General features: G+C 43.3%; 1 protein-coding gene across 1 annotated transcript in view; it reads left to right on the top strand.

Moving 5' to 3' along the window:
* LOC135551893 (adhesion G protein-coupled receptor B2-like) overlaps nt 1-20,999 on the top strand; it is a 528,123-nt gene that overhangs the window by 440,947 nt on the left and 66,177 nt on the right. Inside the window, 4 exon segments of the mRNA XM_064983168.1 lie at nt 1,587-1,653; nt 4,388-4,473; nt 16,235-16,334; nt 19,451-19,522. Of these exon segments, the coding sequence (XP_064839240.1) occupies nt 1,587-1,653; nt 4,388-4,473; nt 16,235-16,334; nt 19,451-19,522 (325 nt within the window).

Genomic DNA, 20,999 nt, shown 5'->3' with positions numbered 1-20,999 from the left:
AAATTAAAAGCTCAAATGTCTTGAGTCAATAAGTAGCCAACCCCTTCTTTTATGGCAAGCCTAAATAAGTCACATAATAAGTTGCATGGACTCATTGTGCAATAATAGTGTTGAATATGATTTTTGAATGACCACCTCATCTCTGTATCCCACACGTACACATGTCCCTCAGTCATGCAGTGAGTTTCAAACACTGGTCCAACCACAAAGATCAGGTAGGTTCCTCGCTAAGAAGGGAACCTATTGGTAGATTGATTAAAAAAAACAAGCTTTAATTCAATACCCATAAAGCATAGTTATTAATTACACTGTGGATGGTGTATCAACACACCCAGTTACTACAAAGATACAGGCTTCCTTCCTAACTCAGTTGCCGGAGAGGAAGGAAACCGTTCAGGGATTTCACCATGATGCAATGGTAACTTTAAAAGAGCAACAGAGTTTAATGGCTTTGATAAGAGAAAACTGAGAATAGTTCAACAACATTGTAGTTACTTCAAAATACAAACCTCAATGGCAGAGTGAAAAGATGGAAGCCTGTACAGAATAAAACATTTCAAAACATGCATCCTGTTTGCAGTTAGGTACAAAAGTAAAACTGCAGAAAAGGTGACTAAGAAATGTACGTTATGTTCTGAATACAAAGCATCATGTTTGGTGTGAATCCAACACAACACATCACTGAGTACCTCTCTTCATATTTTCAAGCATGGTGGCGGCTGCATCATGTTACCGGGTATGCTTGTCATCGGCAATGACTCGGGAGTTTTTTGGGGATAAAAATAAATGGAATAGAACTTAGCACAGGCAAAATCCTAAAGGAAAACATTGTTCAGTCTGTTCCAACAGACACTGGAAGACAAATTCACATTTCAGCAGGACAATAACCTAAAACACAAGGCCAAATATACACTGGAGTTGCTTACCAAGATGACATTGAAAGTTCCTGAGTGGCCTAGTTACAGTTTGAACTTAAATCAACTTGAAAATCTATGGCAAGATTTGAAAATGGCTGTCTAGCAATGACGCACAACCAACTTGACAGAGCTTGAAGAATTTACAAAATAATAATGTGCCAATATTGTACATTATTGTACAATATTGTACAATCCAGGTGTGCAAAGCTCTTAGAGACTTACCCAGAACGACTCACAGCTCTAATCACTGCCAAAAGGTGATGTATTGACTCAGGGGTGTGAATACCTTTGTAAATGAGATATTTACGTATTTCATTATTAATATTATTGCATACATTTCTAAAAACATGTTTTGACTTTGTCATTATCAGGTATTGTGTGTAGATGAGAGTAGAAAAATATATTGTATATGTTTTTAATTCAGGCTGTAACACAACAAAATGTTAAATGAGTCAAGGGGTATGAATGTTAATCCCCTAAGTAAATACAGGTTTTAATTGCCTGCATTGGAAGTCTTAGGTACCCCTAAAGACAAATAGCAAAGTGGTTCTCACACATAGGTACTAGTCATTAAACACAGACTAAAATACATTTGACAGAACAGGGCTTATGCGCTAAATAAGTTTTACATTCATAATAATGCTTTTTTCTCTCTCTCTCTTATTTTAGTTGTTGGCTGTCCTTGGAAGGCGGGCTTCTCTACGCCTTTGTTGGTCCTGCAGCCGTCATCGTATTGGTGGGTACCCACTTTTATCCCTGTTCTCATAGGTCATTCTGGCTCTCTGTCGGCAGGCTTGTCCCGCCTCTGAACTTATCATCCTCCCTTTAGCTATTTGTTATGCCTGTCATACAGATCAGAAAGGGGTCAGAACTACAAATGGTTTAGATGGCCCCTGAGGGTTGACATACCGTAGCAACCTTTTTACCACTAGGTCCTCATCAGGCTCACATCACCGGAGGACAGGAGGAAGATAAACACCAGAAAGTCATTTATTTGTTTATTTGCCAATAGTGGTTTCTTTCAGAGTTACCCGTGTCAGACAACAATGGAAGAGAACATTTACAGAGAAAGCATTCTCCAATGTGCCACTACACAATCCTATCTCCTAGCTGTCTCTTCACATTCTACCGTGCCTCACTGGCATTCCTATGTTGAGGGCTAAACATGATTTACTTGTTCATTGTCTGACTAACTGAGTTCTGGTACTTAGAACCCTCCTTCAGCCTTTTCATCATTTGCAGCCTTTTCAACCTTTCCAAGGTTTCCATTACTGTAAAGCATGAGTTCACTTCTTTAGGCATAGATACAGTATATTTATCGGGGTCAATACAGTACTAAGAGAAAATTGTATAGATGTGTCACGGCTTTCTTCCTGGGAAGGAGAGGCGGACCAAAACGCAGCGTGGTTATAGTTCATGGTTATTTAATAAGAAAACTCAAGTATGAACAAACTACAAAACAATAAACGTGAAAACCGTAACAGTCCTAACTGGTGCATTAAACACAAAGACAGGAAACAATCACCCACAAAATACCCAAAGAATATGGCTGCCTAAATATGGCTCCCAATCAGAGACAACGATAAACACCTGCCTCGGATTGAGAACCAATCCAGGCAACCATAGACTTACCTTGACACCTAAAAGAACACAACCCCATAAATCTACAAAAACCCCTAGACAAGACAAACACGTAAATCCCCCATGTCACACCCTGGCCTGACCAAAATAATAAAGAAAACAAAGATAACTAAGGCCAGGGCGTGACAAGATGTTTGTGTGCTATGCAACTTGCAAGTTGTTATAAATTAGGTAGAAAGATGCTCATTGAAAGCAATGGTCCTCCTGGTAATCCTTCTAAAACTCCAAGGTACACCTCTATATTTAGTTGATAAGCCTTTATTAAAACACTAACAATATTCTACTTTGCAGAGAGTAGAATGCCTCTGTGGCTTTGTTAATAACAGATATCTCTACCTTATGCTTCTTTGTAGGATTAGTGACGGATTAGTGACGGCAGTTCCTGTGTCCATACGCACACTATCAATTATCCAGATGAACACAGGCACTATATTACAACTGTGTGTGTGTGTGTGTGTGTGTGTGTGTGTGTGTGTGTGTGTGTGTGTGTGTGTGTGTGTGTGTGTGTGTGTGTGTGTGTGTGTGTGTGTGTGTGTGTGTGTGTGTGTGTGTGTGTGTGTGTGTGTGTGTGTGTGCATGTGGGTATATGTGTTTGTGACAAACCAGGTGTTTGCAATGTGTGTGTGTACATCTATAGCTACTGTTTGTCCCTGTTCACCTCGTGTTGTGTTCGGGTAGCCCCTCAAACAAACAGATGTAATTGAGAGGGGTACATCAGAGGAACACAGGCCTCCCCCAGGATGACCGTCTAATTAATGAAGAAAATAATAAATCTAGCCTTCGGCAAATAACGGGGCTGGAGACCGGCGCCTCCCACGTCAATGGTGCCGGACATGACGGGAATGTCAACAGGAAGGAAAGACGCAGATTAAAGCATCAAACAACATGGAAGACATCTAAAACAAATCAGTGCAGATTCATGGTGGAAAATGAGAGATCAATGAAGTGCTCAGTGCCGTAGAGATATAGACTATCGAAAGACAAGAAATGAAAAATAAATGTTTCTGCTGTATCAATGCAGTCAAAACGAAGGTTAGTATGGAAAAACATTCAATCAGAAAACAGATGAGGTCGCGGAGTAAAGATCACTAATCTCCTTTCTAAACACCTTTCTTTTCTCAAGGTGAATAAACAAGCTTTTCTATGGCAGGCAGTGGGAGTAGACTGACATGAAGAGAGACAAGGGATTCAATTTGGTAGGACAAGGTTAGGGTCAGGTGAGAAAGTGAAAGAAAGAGAGAAGGGAGAGAGTGGAGGGAGAGGAGTGGAGAGGGGGAGCAAACGGGATCCGGATTAAGAGTGACATGTCACTGGTGTGGAAAATCTCCCAGATGGGCAGGATTTCGGAATGGAAAAGTGCTGCTTGGCTGGGGTATGTCTGTTTGCATGTGTGAATGAGTGGCTGGGTGCATGTGTGTGTGTGTATTGTGAATCAGTGGGTCAGCGATCACAGCTGTAAGGAGGCTTAATAGACCCCCTCTGTCCTAAACAGGACATAGTCAGGACAGAGGGGCGGAGACTCAAGACACAATCTGCCCACTTCTACTACATCACCCTGTCCATTGATTATGGTGATTGCAGAGCCTTGTCAAGAAGCCTGAATCAAATGACAATTAAACTGGACATGAATCTGATTATTTACTCTCTCTCTCTCTCTCTCTCTCTCTCTCTCTCTCTGTCTGTCTGTCTGTCTGTCTGTCTGTCTGTCTGTCTGTCTGTCTGTCTGTCTGTCTGTCTGTCTGTCTGTCTGTCTGTCTGTCTGTCTGTCTGTCTGTCTGTCTGTCTGTCTGTCTGTCTGTCTGTCTGTCTGTCTGTCCGTCTCTCTCTAGGTGAACATGCTGATTGGCATTGTGGTCTTCAACAAGCTCATGTCTCGAGATGGCATCTCGGACAAGTCTAAAAAGCAAAGAGCTGGGTAGGTAGACCAGACCTAGAACTATAAAACTAGAACAGTCTGCCTGTCTCACACCAACACACACCATGCATGGACCATTCATTTCTTAGTTAATTTTTTGCATTTGTATTGTTGTATTAATGCATTGTTGGAGCTTGAACCATAAGTGTTTTGCTGCACCTGCAATAACATCTGCAAAATATGTGTCCACAACCATCTACATTCAATGCTCAGCATCTACCTGGAGGGGCAAGGACTCTTCACTGTTTTGGGATGATTTGATTATGAATATACAATATTTACTTATTCCAAAAATATAAATAGAGTGACTATAAACATGAATCAGGTCAATGGGTGTCTCTCTAGTGATTCTATTTCTATGGTTCCTGCATCCTTATCTGCGTAAGAGATCTTATGGAGAAAGATGAGTCCCACAAAGATGCAGACAAAGAGAAACCATGAGTATGTCAACTCTTTTAAATAACCCTGAACACACAAATAGACTGCTGTCACGTCCGTCATAACGATGAGACCAAGGCGCAGCGTGAAAAGAATACATTCATCTTTTAATAAAAAAACATCAAGCAAGCTAACAAAATAACAAAACAACCGTAACGCTATTTAACACGAGTGCTGACAGGCAACTACACAGACAATAACCCACAAAACCAAAATGGAAAATGGCAACCTAAATAGGTTCCCCAATCAGAGACAAAGATAAACAGCTGCCTCTGATTGGGAACCAATTCAGGCCACCATAGACCGACAACTGCAGTTATAAGCCTTTAACTCTTCACATACAGTATGTTAATGAGCGAGTATAGAGGCTTTTTACACTCCGAGGAGACAACCATTCATGACATTACTATACAAACACTCCTACACATTTTCATTTACCATGGCCTGTAGAGACTCAAACATCAAGGATGTCAACATCAATGACATAAATACCACTCAGTCTATTTTGACTCTACAGAGGCATTGCAGGAACATACAGTATATCTAGTAGCTACTGTGATAAAGGCTTCCAGGGTGACATGATTGACTATGATAATGTGTAGACGATATACAAACAGACTAAGGTCATGGACATGCATACAGTTTACGTATAATGATTCATAATGCGGTCTCACATACACACACACACATATGTATGGGCATATACACACACACATGCATCGACACAGATACACACACACAGTACAGTAGAGTGGTTTCCTCTACTCCCTGGTCTGTAATTCCATCAGCGGTGATTTGTCATTGGTACTAATCCAATGAGCAGAGATTTCAATGTCCTCCCAGCTAAATCCATGCTTTCATTTCCCTGCAAATTGATTTGATCTCTCGCTTCTCTCTCTTCTCTCTCTTCTCTCCATTGTCCTGTGATGTCAAATCAATCTTGTTGCTAGGTGCTCTGGGGGTTAATGGTATAGTTCTCTATATGAGGGTTAATGGTATAGTTCTCTATCTGGGGTTAATGGTATAGTTCTCTATATGAGGGTTAATGGTATAGTTCTCTATCTGAGGGTTAATGGTATAGTTCTCTATATGAGGGTTAATGGTATAGTTCTCTATATGAGGGTTAATGGTATAGTTCTCTATATGAGGGTTAATGGTATAGTTCTCTATATGAGGGTTAATGGTATAGTTCTCTATCGGGGGTTAATGGTATAGTTCTCTATCGGGGGTTAATGGTATAGTTCTCTATATGAGGGTTAATGGTATAGTTCTCTATCTGGGGTTAATGGTATAGTTCTCAATATGAGGGTTAATGGTATAGTTCTCTATCTGAGGGTTAATGGTATAGTTCTCTATATGAGGGTTAATGGTATAGTTCTCTATATGAGGGTTAATGGTATAGTTCTCTATCTGGGGTTAATGGTATAGTTCTCTATATGAGGGTTAATGGTATAGTTCTCTATCGGGGGTTAATGGTATAGTTCTCTATCGGGCATTAATGGTATAGTTCTCTATATGAGGGTTAATGGTATAGTTCTCTATCTGGGGTTAATGGTATAGTTCTCTATATGGGGTTAATGGTATAGTTCTCTATCTGGGGTTAATGGTATAGTTCTCTATCTGGGGTTAATGGTATAGTTCTCTATATGAGGGTTAATGGTATAGTTCTCTATCTGGGGTTAATGGTATAGTTCTCTATATGAGGGTTAATGGTATAGTTCTCTATCGGGGGTTAATGGTATAGTTCTCTATATGAGGGTTAATGGTATAGTTCTCTATCTGGGGTTAATGGTATAGTTCTCTATCTGGGGTTAATGGTATAGTTCTCTATATGAGGGTTAATGGTATAGTTCTCTATCTGGGGTTAATGGTATAGTTCTCTATATGAGGGTTAATGGTATAGTTCTCTATCTGGGGTTAATGGTATAGTTCTATATATGAGGGTTAATGGTATAGTTCTCTATCGGGGGTTAATGGTATAGTTCTCTATCGGGGGTTAATGGTATAGTTCTCTATATGAGGGTTAATGGTATAGTTCTCTATCTGGGGTTAATGGTATAGTTCTCTATCTGGGGTTAATGGTATAGTTCTCTATCTGGGGTTAATGGTATAGTTCTCTATCTGGGGTTAATGGTATAGTTCTCTATATGAGGGTTAATGGTATAGTTCTCTATCGGGGTTAATGGTATAGCTCTCTATCGGGGGTTAATGGTATAGTTCTCTATCTGGGGTTAATGGTATAGTTCTCTATCTGGGGTTAATGGTATAGTTCTCTATCTGGGGTTAATGGTATAGTTCTATATATGAGGGTTAATGGTATAGTTCTCTATCGGGGGTTAATGGTATAGTTCTCTATCTGGGGTTAATGGTATAGTTCTCTATCTGGGGTTAATGGTATAGTTCTCTATATGAGGGTTAATGGTATAGTTCTCTATATGGGGGTTAATGGTATAGTTCTCTATATGAGGGTTAATGGTATAGTTCTCTATATGAGGGTTAATGGTATAGTTCTCTATATGGGGGTTAATGGTATAGTTCTCTATATGGGGGTTAATGGTATAGTTCTCAATATGAGGGTTAATGGTATAGTTCTCTATATGAGGGTTAATGGTATAGTTCTATATATGGGGGTTAATGGTATAGTTCTCTATCTGGGGTTAATGGTATAGTTCTCTATATGAGGGTTAATGGTATAGTTCTCTATCTGAGGGTTAATGGTATAGTTCTCTAAATGAGGGTTAATGGTATAGTTCTCTCTGAGGGTTAATGGTATAGTTCTCTCTCTGAGGGTTAATGGTATAGTTCTCTATCTGAGGGTTAATGGTATAGTTCTCTCTCTGAGGGTTAATGGTATAGTTCTCTATCTGAGGGTTAATGGTATAGTTCTCTATCTGAGGGTGAATGGTATAGTTCTCTATCTGAGGGTTAATGGTATAGTTCTCTATATGAGGGTTAATGGTATAGTTCTCTATCTGAGGGTGAATGGTATAGTTCTCTATATGGGGGTTAATGGTATAGTTCTCTATCTGAGGGTTAATGGTATAGTTCTCTATATGGGGGTTAATGGTATAGTTCTCTATCTGAGGGTTAATGGTATAGTTCTCTATCGGGGGGTTAATGGTATAGTTCTCTATATGAGGATTAATGGTATAGTTCTCTATATGAGGGTTAATGGTATAGTTCTCTATATGAAGGTTAATGGTATAGTTCTCTATCTGAGAGTTAATGGTATAGTTCTCTATCTGAGGGTTAATGGTATAGTTCTCTATCTGAGGGTTAATGGTATAGTTCTCTATATGAAGGTTAATGGTATAGTTCTCTATCTGAGAGTTAATGGTATAGTTCTCTCTCTGAGGGTTAATGGTATAGTTCTCTATATGAGGGTTAATGGCATAGTTCTCTATATGAAGGTTAATGATATAGTACTCTCTAGGGGTTAATGGTATAGTTCTCAATCTGAGGGTTAATGGTATAGTTCTCTCTCTGAGGGTTAATGTCATAGTTCTCTATATAAGGGTTAATGATATAGTTCTCTCTCTAGGGGTTAATGGTATAGTTCTCAATCTGAGGGTTAATGGTATAGTTCTCTATCTGAGGGTTAATGGTATAGTTCTCTCTCTGAGGGTTAATGGTATAGTTCTCTATATAAGGGTTAATGATATAGTTCTCTCTCTAGGGGTTAATGGTATTGTTCTCAATCTGAGGGTTAATGGTATAGTTCTCTATCTGAGGGTTAATGGTATAGTTCTCTATATAAGGGTTAATGATATAGTTCTCTCTCTAGGGGTTAATGGTATAGTTCTCTCTCTAGGGGTTAATGGTATAGTTCTCAATCTGAGGGTTAATGGTATAGTTCTCTATATAAGGGTTAATGATATAGTTCTCTCTCTAGGGGTTAATGGTATAGTTCTCTATCTGAGGGTTAATGATATAGTTCTCAATCTGAGGGTTAATGGTATAGTTCTCTATCTGAGGGTTAATGGTATAGTTCTCTCTCTAGGGGTTAATGGTATAGTTCTCTATCTGAGGGTTAATGGTATAGTTCTCTATCTGAGGGTTAATGGTATAGTTCTCTATATGGGGATTAATGGTATAGTTCTCAATCTGAGGGTTAATGGTATAGTTCTCTATCTGCGGTCTCGATTGGCTTGTTCCCCTGAGCTTTTATGGGGATTAAGCCAGTTAACATACACACACAAAGGACATACACACACGCAGAGGACGCACACATGCAGAAGACACACACACGCAGAGGACATACACACATGCACAGAGAGAACAACACCCAAGGACAAGATCCCTCAGACACACACATGCACACAATGCACATCGTTCCCATCCCTCTGCAAACACTGAACCTTTTTGTGCAGTTCGCTTCTGCTTAAATGGGCCTCACAAACAGAGATATTGACAGACACACACACACTCACAGAAACATACACTTACACACACTGACACACACACACACACACACTCACAAAAACATACACTTACGCACACTGGCACACACACACACACACACACACACACACACACACACACACACACACACACACACACACACACACACACACACACACACACACATCACACACACACACACACACACACACACTCACAAAAACATACACTTACGCACACTGGCACACACACACACACACTCACAGAAACATACACTTACACACACTGACACACACACACACTCACAGAAACATAGACTTACACACACACACACGCACGCACACACACACACACACACACACACACACACACACACACACACACACACACACACACACACACACACACACACACACACACACACACACACACACACACACACACTTACACAAACTGACACACACACACACACACACATTCCCTCCATCCCCATGCTAATAGGACAACTTGCCATTAGTTTTAGTGTATTTCTGTGGATGGCACTAAGGCAATGAGATGTGCTGGGAGGCTAATGTAGCATAGCCACACTACGTACTGCCCCATCAGTCTGCACTGAGCATTACACACACACACACACACACATCAGCAGTAGCAGCAAGCCTCTCTTTAATGGTCTAGCTGTGTTCTCTCCCTGTCTGACCTCAGTAGCCTCATTGCCTGGCTTCCTCTGAGAGGACAAGTACTCTGAGAGTATTTCACACACACACACACACACACACACACACACACACACACACACACACACACACACACACACACACACACACACACACACACACACCAGTCTGCGGCTGGTTTCGGATGTGAGGGAAAGCACTCCAAGAGTCAATGAAGCTTCACATTGAGTCAGCACTAAACAACCCTCAGCACAGTTCCCCCAACACACACACACACATTTATACACGCACAGCGATCTCAATAAAAAACACTTCTTTCAATGTGCACACCGCTTTCAACACACACAAAGAGCATTCAACACAAATACACACAGAAAACCAACTTGACTCACTCTGCCCGAACCATGACTTTATTACTGTCCAGACACATCTGTATCATGGTACTAGCACTGAGCCACTGAGGCCTATTGGTAATGACCAGGGCCCCCAGACTGGCCATTAGCAGAAGACCTCAACAAGCTGTTTAGACTGGCCTGTCCCAAACACCCACACAAACTAATCATCACTGAAATAGGTCATGAACAGAAAACACACACACACACACACGCTGGGGGGAGAGAAACAGTTGGTCCTGGCAGTTCCCGTCTGTCTCACTGTACATTCTTATTAATCAGTGTTAGCTATATTGTTAGGCAGTTCCTCTGCCTCTTTGCTCTTTGTTTTCTCGCTTTCTCTCACTGCTCCCTCTCTTTCATTCACTCTCTCTCTCTGCTCTACTTCCTCTCGCTTGCGTTTCTCTGTCACTACATTCTGTCATGATCTTTTGTATTCTGACTTGTTGTCCATTGCTACTACTTTGAGGTTTGAACATTTTTCTCCTTTTTTTCTGTGTTCCTCTCCCTCTCTTCTTGTCCATCTGTCCTTCTGTACTTTTTGTCTTCCTTTACAACCGCACAACCCATCCATTCCTCACTCTCATGTGTGTGAATGTGTGTATGCGGTTTGCGCCCCAATGCTCCCATTACTTGTTAAATGTGTGTGTGTGTGTGTGTTTCCGTTTGTTTGTTTTCCTTTGTCTTTTGTGTGTCCTTCCTCCCCCCTTGCCTTTGTTCCCTACCCCTCGTGTGTATCTTCCCTCGCCGTGTGTGTATCCTCCCTCGTTGTATGTATCTTCCCTCGCCGTGTGTGTATCCTCCCTCGTTGTATGTATCTTCCCTCGCTGTGTGTGTATCCTCCCTCGTTGTATGTATCTTCCCTCGTCGTGTGTATCCTCCCTCGTCGTATGTGTATCCTCCCTCGTCGTGTGTGTATCCTCCCTCGTCGTATGTGTATCCTCCCTCGTCGTGTGTGTATCCTCCCTCGTCGTATGTGTATCCTCCCTCGTCGTGTGTGTATCCTCCCTCGTTGTATGTGTATACTCCCTCGTCATGTGTATCCTCCCTCGTTGTATGTGTATCCTCCCTCGTCATGTGTGTATCCTCCCTCGTCGTGTGTGTATCCTCCCTCGTCGTATGTGTATACTCCCTCGTCGTGTGTCTATCCTCCCTCGTTGTATGTGTATCCTCCCTCGCCGTGTGTGTATCCTCCCTCGTCGTATGTGTATACTCCCTCATCGTGTGTGTATCCTCGCTCGTCGTATGTGTATCCTCCCTCGTCGTGTGTCTATCCTCCCTCGTTGTATGTGTATCCTCCCTCGTCGTGTGTGTATCCACCCTCGTCGTATGTGTATCCTCCCTCGTCGTGTGTCCATCCTCCCTCGTTGTATGTGTATCCTCCCTCGTCGCGTGTGTATACTCCCTCGTCGTATGTGTATCCTCCCTCGTCGTGTGTCTATCCTCCCTCGTTGTATGTGTATACTCCCTCGTCGTGTGTGTATCCTCCCTCGTCGTATGTGTATACTCCCTCGTCATGTGTCTATCATCCCTCGTTGTATGTGTATCCTCCCTCGTCGTATGTGTATCCTCCCTCGTCGTGTGTCTATCCTCCCTCGTCATGTGTGTATCCTCCCTCGTCGTGTGTGTATCCTCCCTCGTCGTGTGTGTATCTTCCCTCGTCGTGTGTGTATCATCCCTCGTTGTATGTGTATCCTCCCTCGTCGTGTGTGTATCCTCCCTCGTCATATGTGTATACTCCCTCGTCGTTTGTGTATACTCCCTCGTCATATGTGTATCCTCCCTCGTTGTATGTGTATCCTCCTCGTCGTGTGTGTATACTCCTCGTCGTATGTGTATACTCCCTCGTCGTGTGTCTATCCTCCCTCGTTGTATGTGTATCCTCCCCTCGTCGTGTGTGTATCCTCCTCGTCGTGTGTCTATCCTCCCTCGTCGTGTGTGTATCCTCCCTCGTCGTGTGTCTATCCTCCCTCGTCGTATGTGTATCCTCCCTCGTCGTGTGTCTATCCTCCCTCGTCGTATGTGTATACTCCCTCGTCGTGTGTCTATCCTCCCTCGTCGTATGTGCATACTCCCTCGTCGTGTGTCTATCCTCCCTCGTTGTATGTGTATACTCCCTCGTCGTGTGTCTATCCTCCCTCGTTGTATGTGTATACTCCCTCGTCGTTTGTCTATCCTCCCTCGTTGTATGTGTATACTCCCTCGTCGTGTGTCTATCCTCCCTCGTTGTATGTGTATACTCCCTCGTCGTGTGTCAATCTTCCCTCGTCGTATGTGTATACTCCCTCGTCGTGTGTCTATCCTCCCTCGTCGTATGTGTATACTCCCTCGTCGTGTGTCTATCCTCCCTCGTCGTGTGTGTATCCTCCCTCGTCGTGTGTGTATCCTCCCTCGTCGTGTGTGTATCCTCCCTCGTTGTATGTGTATACTCCCTCATCGTGTGTGTATCCTCGCTCGTCGTATGTGTATCCTCCCTCGTCGTGTGTCTATCCTCCCTCGTTGTATGTGTATCCTCCCTCGTCGTGTGTGTATCCACCCTCGTCGTATGTGTATCCTCCCTCGTCGTGTGTCTATCCTCCCTCGTTGTATGTGTATCCTCCCTCGTCGCGTGTGTATACTCCCTGTCGTATGTGTATCCTCCTCGTCGTGTGTCTATCCTCCCTCGTTGTATGTGTATACTCCTCGTCGTGTGTGTATCCTCCCTCGTCGTATGTGTATACTCCCTCGTCATGTGTCTATCATCCCTCGTTGTATGTGTATCCTCCCTCGTCGTATGTGTATCCTCCCTCGTCGTGTGTCTATCCTCCCTCGTCATGTGTGTATCCTCCCTCGTCGTGTGTATCCTCCCTCGTCGTGTGTGTATCTTCCCTCGTCGTGTGTGTATCATCCCTCGTTGTATGTGTATCCTCCCTCGTCGTGTGTGTATCCTCCCTCGTCATATGTGTATACTCCCTCGTCGTGTGTGTATACTCCCTCGTCATATGTGTATCCTCCCTCGTTGTATGTGTATCCTCCCTCGTCGTGTGTGTATACTCCCTCGTCGTATGTGTATACTCCCTCGTCGTGTGTCTATCCTCCCTCGTTGTATGTGTATCCTCCCTCGTCGTGTGTGTATCCTCCCTCGTCGTGTGTCTATCCTCCCTCGTCGTGTGTGTATCCTCCCTCGTCGTGTGTCTATCCTCCCTCGTCGTATGTGTATCCTCCCTCGTCGTGTGTCTATCCTCCCTCGTCGTATGTGTATACTCCCTCGTCGTGTGTCTATCCTCCCTCGTCGTATGTGCATACTCCCTCGTCGTGTGTCTATCCTCCCTCGTTGTATGTGTATACTCCCTCGTCGTGTGTCTATCCTCCCCTCGTTGTATGTGTATACTCCCTGGTCGTTTGTCTATCCTCCCTCGTTGTATGTGTATACTCCTGTCGTGTGTCTATCCTCCCTCGTTGTATGTGTATACTCCCGTGTATACTCCTCGTCGTGTGTCAATCTTCCCTCGTCGTATGTGTATACTCCCTCGTCGTGTGTCTATCCTCCCTGTCGTATGTGTATACTCCCTCGTCGTGTGTCTATCCTCCCCTCGTCGTGTGTGTATCCTCCCCGTCGTGTGTGTGTATCCTCCCTCGTGTGTGTATCCTCCCTCGTCGTGTGTGTATCCTCCCTCGTCGTGTGTGTATCCTCCCTCGTTGTATGTGTATACTCCCTCGTCGTGTGTCTATCCTCCCTCGTTGTATGTGTATCCTCCCTCGTCGTGTGTGTATCCTCTCTCGTCGTGTGTGTATCCTTCCTCGTCGTATGTGTATACTCCCTCGTCGTGTGTGTATCCTCCCTCGTCGTGTGTGTGTGTTTGTGTGTCTTAAAGTCCACCGCTGGAGGCGTCGCGTAGCAGACTGCTCCTGAAATGCTCCAAGTGTGGTGTGATCTCAAGTACAGCTATGTCCAGCTCTACAGCCAGCAGCGCCATGTTAGTCCACACACAGACACACACACAGACACACAGACACACACACAGACACAAACCCACACACTCTGTCTCTTTCTTTCTGTCTTCTCTTCTTCTTGCAAAGAGAGTTGTCTGAGAGTTAATATGACCATATCTGCTCTTCCATCTCATTCTCTTTCTACATCTCCCCTCACCAGCTCTCTCATTCTCTCTCTCTATCCCTTTTTCTGTCTGTCTGTCTGTCTGTCTGTCTGTCTGTCTGTCTGTCTGTCTGTCTCTCTCTCTCTCTATCTCTCTATCTCTCTCTGAGGCTAAAGACAGATCTGTCTTTCTGACAGTCTAACACTCTCTGGATATGAAACTATGACAGCATGAACATATTCAATTGGTGTCAGATTTCATGGGTAACCAGAGGGAACACACACACACACACACACATGCTGGGATCTCACATCAGCAGACCCCTTATAGACAGCTGTCAGTTGTCCGTCTCTCACCTGGCCGCGTTCTACATCCATCACACCGTCTGGAGAGCAACTGATGTGTGTGTCACTGTGTGTTCGTGTGTCACTGTGTGCTGGTGTGTGTGCTCGTGTGTGTCACTGTGTGTTCGTGTGTGTGTGCTCGTGTGTCACTGTGTGCTGGTGTGTGTGCTCGTGTGTGTCACTGTGTGTTCGTGTGTGTGTGCTCGTGTGTCACTGTGTGCTGGTGTGTGTGCTCGTGTGTGTCACTGTGTGTTCGTGGGTGTGCTCGTGTGTCACTGTGTGCTGGTGTGTGTGCTCATGTGTGTCACTGTGGGTTTGTGTGCGTGCTCATGTGTGTTACTGTGGGTTTGTGTGCGTGCTCGTGTGTGTCACTGTGGGTTTGTGTGCAAGGCTCATGTGTGTTACTGTGGGTTTGTGTGCGTGCTCGTGTGTGTCACTTTGGTTTGTGTGCGTGCTCGTGTGTGTGGTTGTGGTCACACTCACATGTGTGAATGTGTTATGAGTGAATTGCCATCCAAGATTCTAGAGGCTGAACTTCTCTCCCCCTCTTCTTTCCTCTCCTCCCCCTCTTCTCCCATCTCATCTCCATCTCCTCTCCCTCTTCTCTCCTCTCCTCCCTCTTCTCTCCTCTCCTCCCTCTCTTCTCCCATCTCATCTCCATCTCCTCTCCCTCTTCTCTCCTCTCCTCCCTCTCTTCTCCCATCTCATCTCCATCTCCTCTCCCTCTTCTCTCCTCTCCTCCCTCTCTTCTCCCATCTCATCTCCATCTCCTCTCCCTCTTCTCTCCTCTCCTCCCTCTCTTCTCCCATCTCATCTCCATCTCCTCTCCCTCTTCTCTCCTCTCCTCCCTCTCTTCTGCCCTCTCCTCTCCATCTCCTCTCCCTCTTCTCTCCTCTCCTCCCCCCTCTTCTCCCCTCTCCTCCCCCTCTCCTCTCCTCTCCTCTCCATCTCCTCCTCCTCTTCTCCCCTCTCCTCTCCATCTCCTCTCCCTCTTCTCCCCTCTCCTCTCCATCTCCTCTCCCTCTTCTCTCCTCTCCTCCCCCTCTTCTCCCCTCTCCTCCCCATCTCCTCCCCCTCTCCTCTCCTCTCCTCTCATCTCCCTCTCCTCTCCATCTCCTCCTCCTCTTCTCCCCTCTCCTCTCCATCTCCTCCTCCTCTTCTCCCCTCTCCTCTCCATCTCCTCTCCCTCTTCTCCCCTCTCCTCTCCATCTCCTCTCCCTCTTCTCTCCTCTCCTCCCCCCTCTTCTCCCCTCTCCTCCCCATCTCCTCCCCCTCTCCTCTCCTCTCCTCTCCATCTCCTCTCCTCTCCTCTCATCTCCCTCTCCTCTCCATCTCCTCCTCCTCTTCTCCCCTCTCCTCTCCATCTCCTCTCCCTCTTCTCCCCTCTCCTCTCCATCTCCTCTCCCTCTTCTCCGGTCTTTCTCCTCTCTCAGGGCATCCCTGTGGAGTTCCTGTGTAGTTCTCCCTCTGCTGGCTCTGACCTGGATGTCTGCTGTGTTGGCCATCACCGACCGCCGCTCCACACTGTTCCAGGTACACTTTGCTGTCTTCACACACACACACACACACACACACACACACACACACACACACACACACACGCACACACGCACACACACACACACACACACACACACGCACACACACCAATCTGCTTTATTAGCATGAAATCATTGTGTCAATATTGCCAAAGAAACAATGTATACAATATACATTGTAATAAAATTATAACAAATAATAATATAAAATGGTAATAAATAATGCTACAAAATGAAATACAATAACAAAAATATGGTATAAATGTAATAAATATAAAAAGCTAAACATGTAAAATGAAACTATAACTAACTTATATCTAAATAACTGTCATCTTCACCATTACATCAGTACTACAACTTCTATCATTATTACTACTACTACCACCACCATCATCACATTGCTATCATTACCATTATCACCCATACCACTACTATTTGGAATGATAAACAACAATAATAATAGTAATAACAATAATAGTAATAACATGAATACTAATAATAAGTAAGTTACTGTTTACTATGCAGACGTTATTATTCAGTGTCCCTCAGGCTATGGCAGGCAAATGCATATTTGGCTGCAAGAGGAGCCACTGCTCCTTCGCCCATGAGTATATTTTGTTTTTCCTCTGGGTTTAATAAGTAAACATTTGGAATAAATGTAGTCATTTCTGTGAATAATGAATCTCTTGGTGAGGAATATTTATCACAGTAAAGGAGAAAGTGCATCTCTGTTTCTACCTCCCTTGTGGTGCAGTGACCACGTACACACTCCTCTTTGGGTAGCCATGTCTTTTTATGTCTGCCGGTTTCTATTGCCAATTGGTGGTCACTCAGCCTGTACTTGCTAAGGATCTGTCTCTGCTTTGTATCTCTGACAGAGTAGAGAGAATCAGCTAATTCATATTCTCTGTTTAGAAAAATAATAAAAATAGCAAATTAGTCGGCTTTGGGATTTTGTTTCGTTTTTCCAATGTTGTAAATATGATTCCTTTGATTGGTTCATGACTTTGTTTATTGGAATTATTTCCTTTGAAGCAGTGCTGGTGTCAGCTTGGTTGGTTAGGTCCAACACCAGCTGACTGGGAGGGCTTGTTTCTAGGCTCAGTTCTTGGGTTTGAAGTGCTTGAAGTTTGACTTGAGTTCAGATGTAGCCAAAATTTTAATAATATTTTCTGTATTTTCATTACCATTTTAAAGCGGCCCAATTCTGCCCTACATACATTAGTTGGTGTATTTCTCTGGACTTCTAGAATTTTCCGACAGAATTCTGCATGTAGGGCTTCAATTGGATGTTTGTCCCACATATTAAAGTCCAGTTTATTGAGTGGCTCCCAAACCTCACTCCCGTAAAGAGCTATTGGGAGGATTACACTGTCAAATATTTTTGTCCAAATTCAAATTGGGATGTTGATTTTGAATAATTAAATTTTTATTGCATACAATGCTCTGCGTGCTTTATCTTAAAGTTTCCCGATGCAGATATCGTCAGACCAAGGTATGGTGTTGTTCAGGGTGAATTTATATTTGTGTTTCTGTTTTTTGGGGGGAAATCATGATTTACAAAAAACTAAAATAACTGCCAAGGCCCAATTTTGACAATATTGCTCTAGAATGTTAAGGTTCTGTTGAAGACCTTCTTTGGTTGGTACCTCTGTCAAATAGTGTGAGTCCTGGGGCTGGAGAATGGTCCAACATGTCTGATAATTCATTGACATAAATGTTGAAAAGATTTGGACACAAACTGCAGCCTTGCGTCACACCTCGACATTGTGAAAATAATTTATTTTTTTGTTTTTTATTGCACACTTGTTTTCTGTGTACACACATTTTATTAAGTCATACACCTTACCACCAAACCCACGTTGGAGAATTTTGTAGAATAGCGCTTTGTGCCAAATATAATCAAATTGTTTTTTTAAAGTCAATAAAGCAAGCAAAGATTTTGCCCTATTTTTTGCTCTATTTTTAATTAGTGTGTGTAAGGTGTATATATGGTCAGTAGTGTGATGGTGTTTATTAATTAGTGTGTGTAAGGTGTATATATGGTCAGTAGTGCGATGGTGTTTATTAATTAGTGTGTGTAAGGTGTATATATGGTCAGTAGTGTGATGGTGTTTATTAATTAGTGTGTGTAAGGTGTATATATGGTCAGTAGTGTGATAGTGTTTATTAATTAGTGTGTGTAAGGTGTCTATATGGTCAGTAGTGCGATGGTGTTTATTAATTAGTGTGTGTAAGGTGTATATATGGTCAGTAGTGCGATGGTGTTTATTAATTAGTGTGTGTAAGGTGTATATATGGTCAGTAGTGCGATGGTGTTTATTAATTAGTGTGTGTAAGGTGTATATATGGTCAGTAGTGCGATGGTGTTTATTAATTAGTGTGTGTAAGGTGTATATATGGTCAGTAGTGTGATGGTGTTTATTAATTAGTGTGTGTAAGGTGTATATATGGTCAGTAGTGCGATGGTGTTTATTAATTAGTGTGTGTACGGTGTATATATGGTCAGTAGTGCGATAGTTGGGGAGAAAGCCAATTTGACATTTACTTATTACATTTTTTTCTTGAAGAAAGGTTTGAATTCTTGAATTCAAAATGCTACAGAAAACCTTTCCCAAGTTGCTGTTTACGTAAATTCCCTGTAATTATTGGGGTCTGATTTGTCTCCACTTTTGTGGATCAGGGAGATGAGCCCCTGGTTCCAGACATCAGGGAAGCAGACAGAAGTTAATAAATCCATGTTGAACAATTTAAGCACAGCATTTTGCAACTCAGTTGTGCTGTTTTTCAGCATTTCATTTCAATGTTATCTAGACCACAAGCCTTCTTTCATTTGATAGATTTGAGATATTAATTTATTTCTTGTTGGGTTATTGGGTAATCTAATGGATTTAGGTTGTTTTTAATGACTGATTCAAGGATGTTACATTTTTAATGATTTCTAATTGCTTATGTTGTAAGTCTTTTTGTGGGATGTTTTTGTATAGATTATCAAAATAAATTCCCAAATTCTCTCTCTCTCTCTCTCTCTCTCTCTCTCTCTCTCTCTCTCTCTCTCTGTTGATCTTTCTACTGTATATGCTAACTGACTCCTGTTCTGCTCTTCTTCAGGTGCTGTTTGCTGTCTTTGACTCTGTCCAGGGCTTCGTCATCATTACTGTGCACTGTGTCATGCGCCGCGAGGTTAGTGTGTGTGTGTAAACATGTGTCTGTCTGTCTGTCTGTCTGTCTGTCTGTCTGTCTGTCTGTCTGTCTGTCTGTCTGTCTGTCTGTCTGTCTGTCTGTCTGTCTGTCTGTCTGTCTGTCTGTCTGTCTGTCTGTCTGTCTGTCTGTCTGTCTGCCTGCCTGCCTGCCTGCCTGCCTGCCTGCCTGCCTGCCTGCCTGCCTGCCTGCCTGCCTGCCTGCCTGCCTGTCTGTCTGTGTTTACTGTATGTTGACTTTCTTCTACACTTCAGTACCAGCTAGCTAGCTAGACAGAGAATCAGCTCAGACATGGGAAGGATTACTCTTGTGAATATGCCAATAGCTTCAGCATATATTAATATAATACAGCATTGTCCAGATGATGCAGGGCCCCTATAAAGAGATTAGTAAGACACTATGAAGTAAGACGATAAGTCCCCATTCTAATGCCCTCAATGCTCATTCACCACAGACCCACACAGGGCCCCTAGTGAGACCAAATACCCATCTACCACACACACACACATGCATGCACACACACATGCATGCACACACACGTACCCGAAAGCATACACACATGTACACGTACACACACGTACACACACACGTACACACACACAATCGCAAACTACCCCCTAGTATGCCCAAATACCCAACTACCCACAATACATTGGGGTTTGATCCATTCCGTGCCTACACAAGCATCTCCAAGCCTCTCCTCCAGCTACGATATGCATAGTTAAATAGGTTATTGGATAAACTGATACTGTAGTTTAAAACATAATATTAAATGCCAGAAGCGCTAAGCCATATATGTTAAATCAATATCACAAAAGCGTAGGATTAGTCAACTAAATCCAGGAATTATTTTAGTAAATATGAAAATCTCTGCCAGGGACTGAACCTAATCCCAAATAGCTGCAGCACAACGGGTAAGGAGAGTATGCTACCTCTGGATTGGAGAGATGTGGAGAGGAGAGGAAAGTGGGAAGAGAGATGGTCTAAAGAAGATGCGGAGAGGAACAGATAGGCAGAGGGTTGGAATAGAAGAAGATGGAGCTTGAATGAACAGAGTTCATGGATCTATAGAGAGGGTGTGTTGCAGAGCAACAACGTGTGTATGAGAACGAGGAAGGGAGGGAGGGAAAGGAGAGTGGTTAAGAGAGCATGCAGACACCTGTTATTTATCCAATAGGGAGTGAGAGAACACAGATGTATAGAAAATGTGATTAGCAAACTGAGAGAGGGGGGAGAGGGAGGGAGTGAGAAAACATAGATGTTTATATAGAAACCGTGACAAACAGAGAGAGGGGAGGGAGAAAGATGGATGGATGGAGAAAATGAGGAGAGAGGTAAGGGACATGGGTGTGTGTATGAAAATAATGACCTTAGCAGAGAGGAGGGGGAGTGGGACAAAAATAGGGAGGGAGAGGTGACAGAGAAAATAGAGGGAGAGAGAAGGAGACAGGGATAATGA

This window comes from Oncorhynchus masou, chromosome 13 (genome assembly GCF_036934945.1).
Source record: "Oncorhynchus masou masou isolate Uvic2021 chromosome 13, UVic_Omas_1.1, whole genome shotgun sequence".
Taxonomy (NCBI): Eukaryota; Metazoa; Chordata; class Actinopteri; order Salmoniformes; family Salmonidae; genus Oncorhynchus; species Oncorhynchus masou.
Note: the sequence above shows the minus strand (reverse complement) of the source record. Positions and strands in the feature narration are given on the sequence as shown.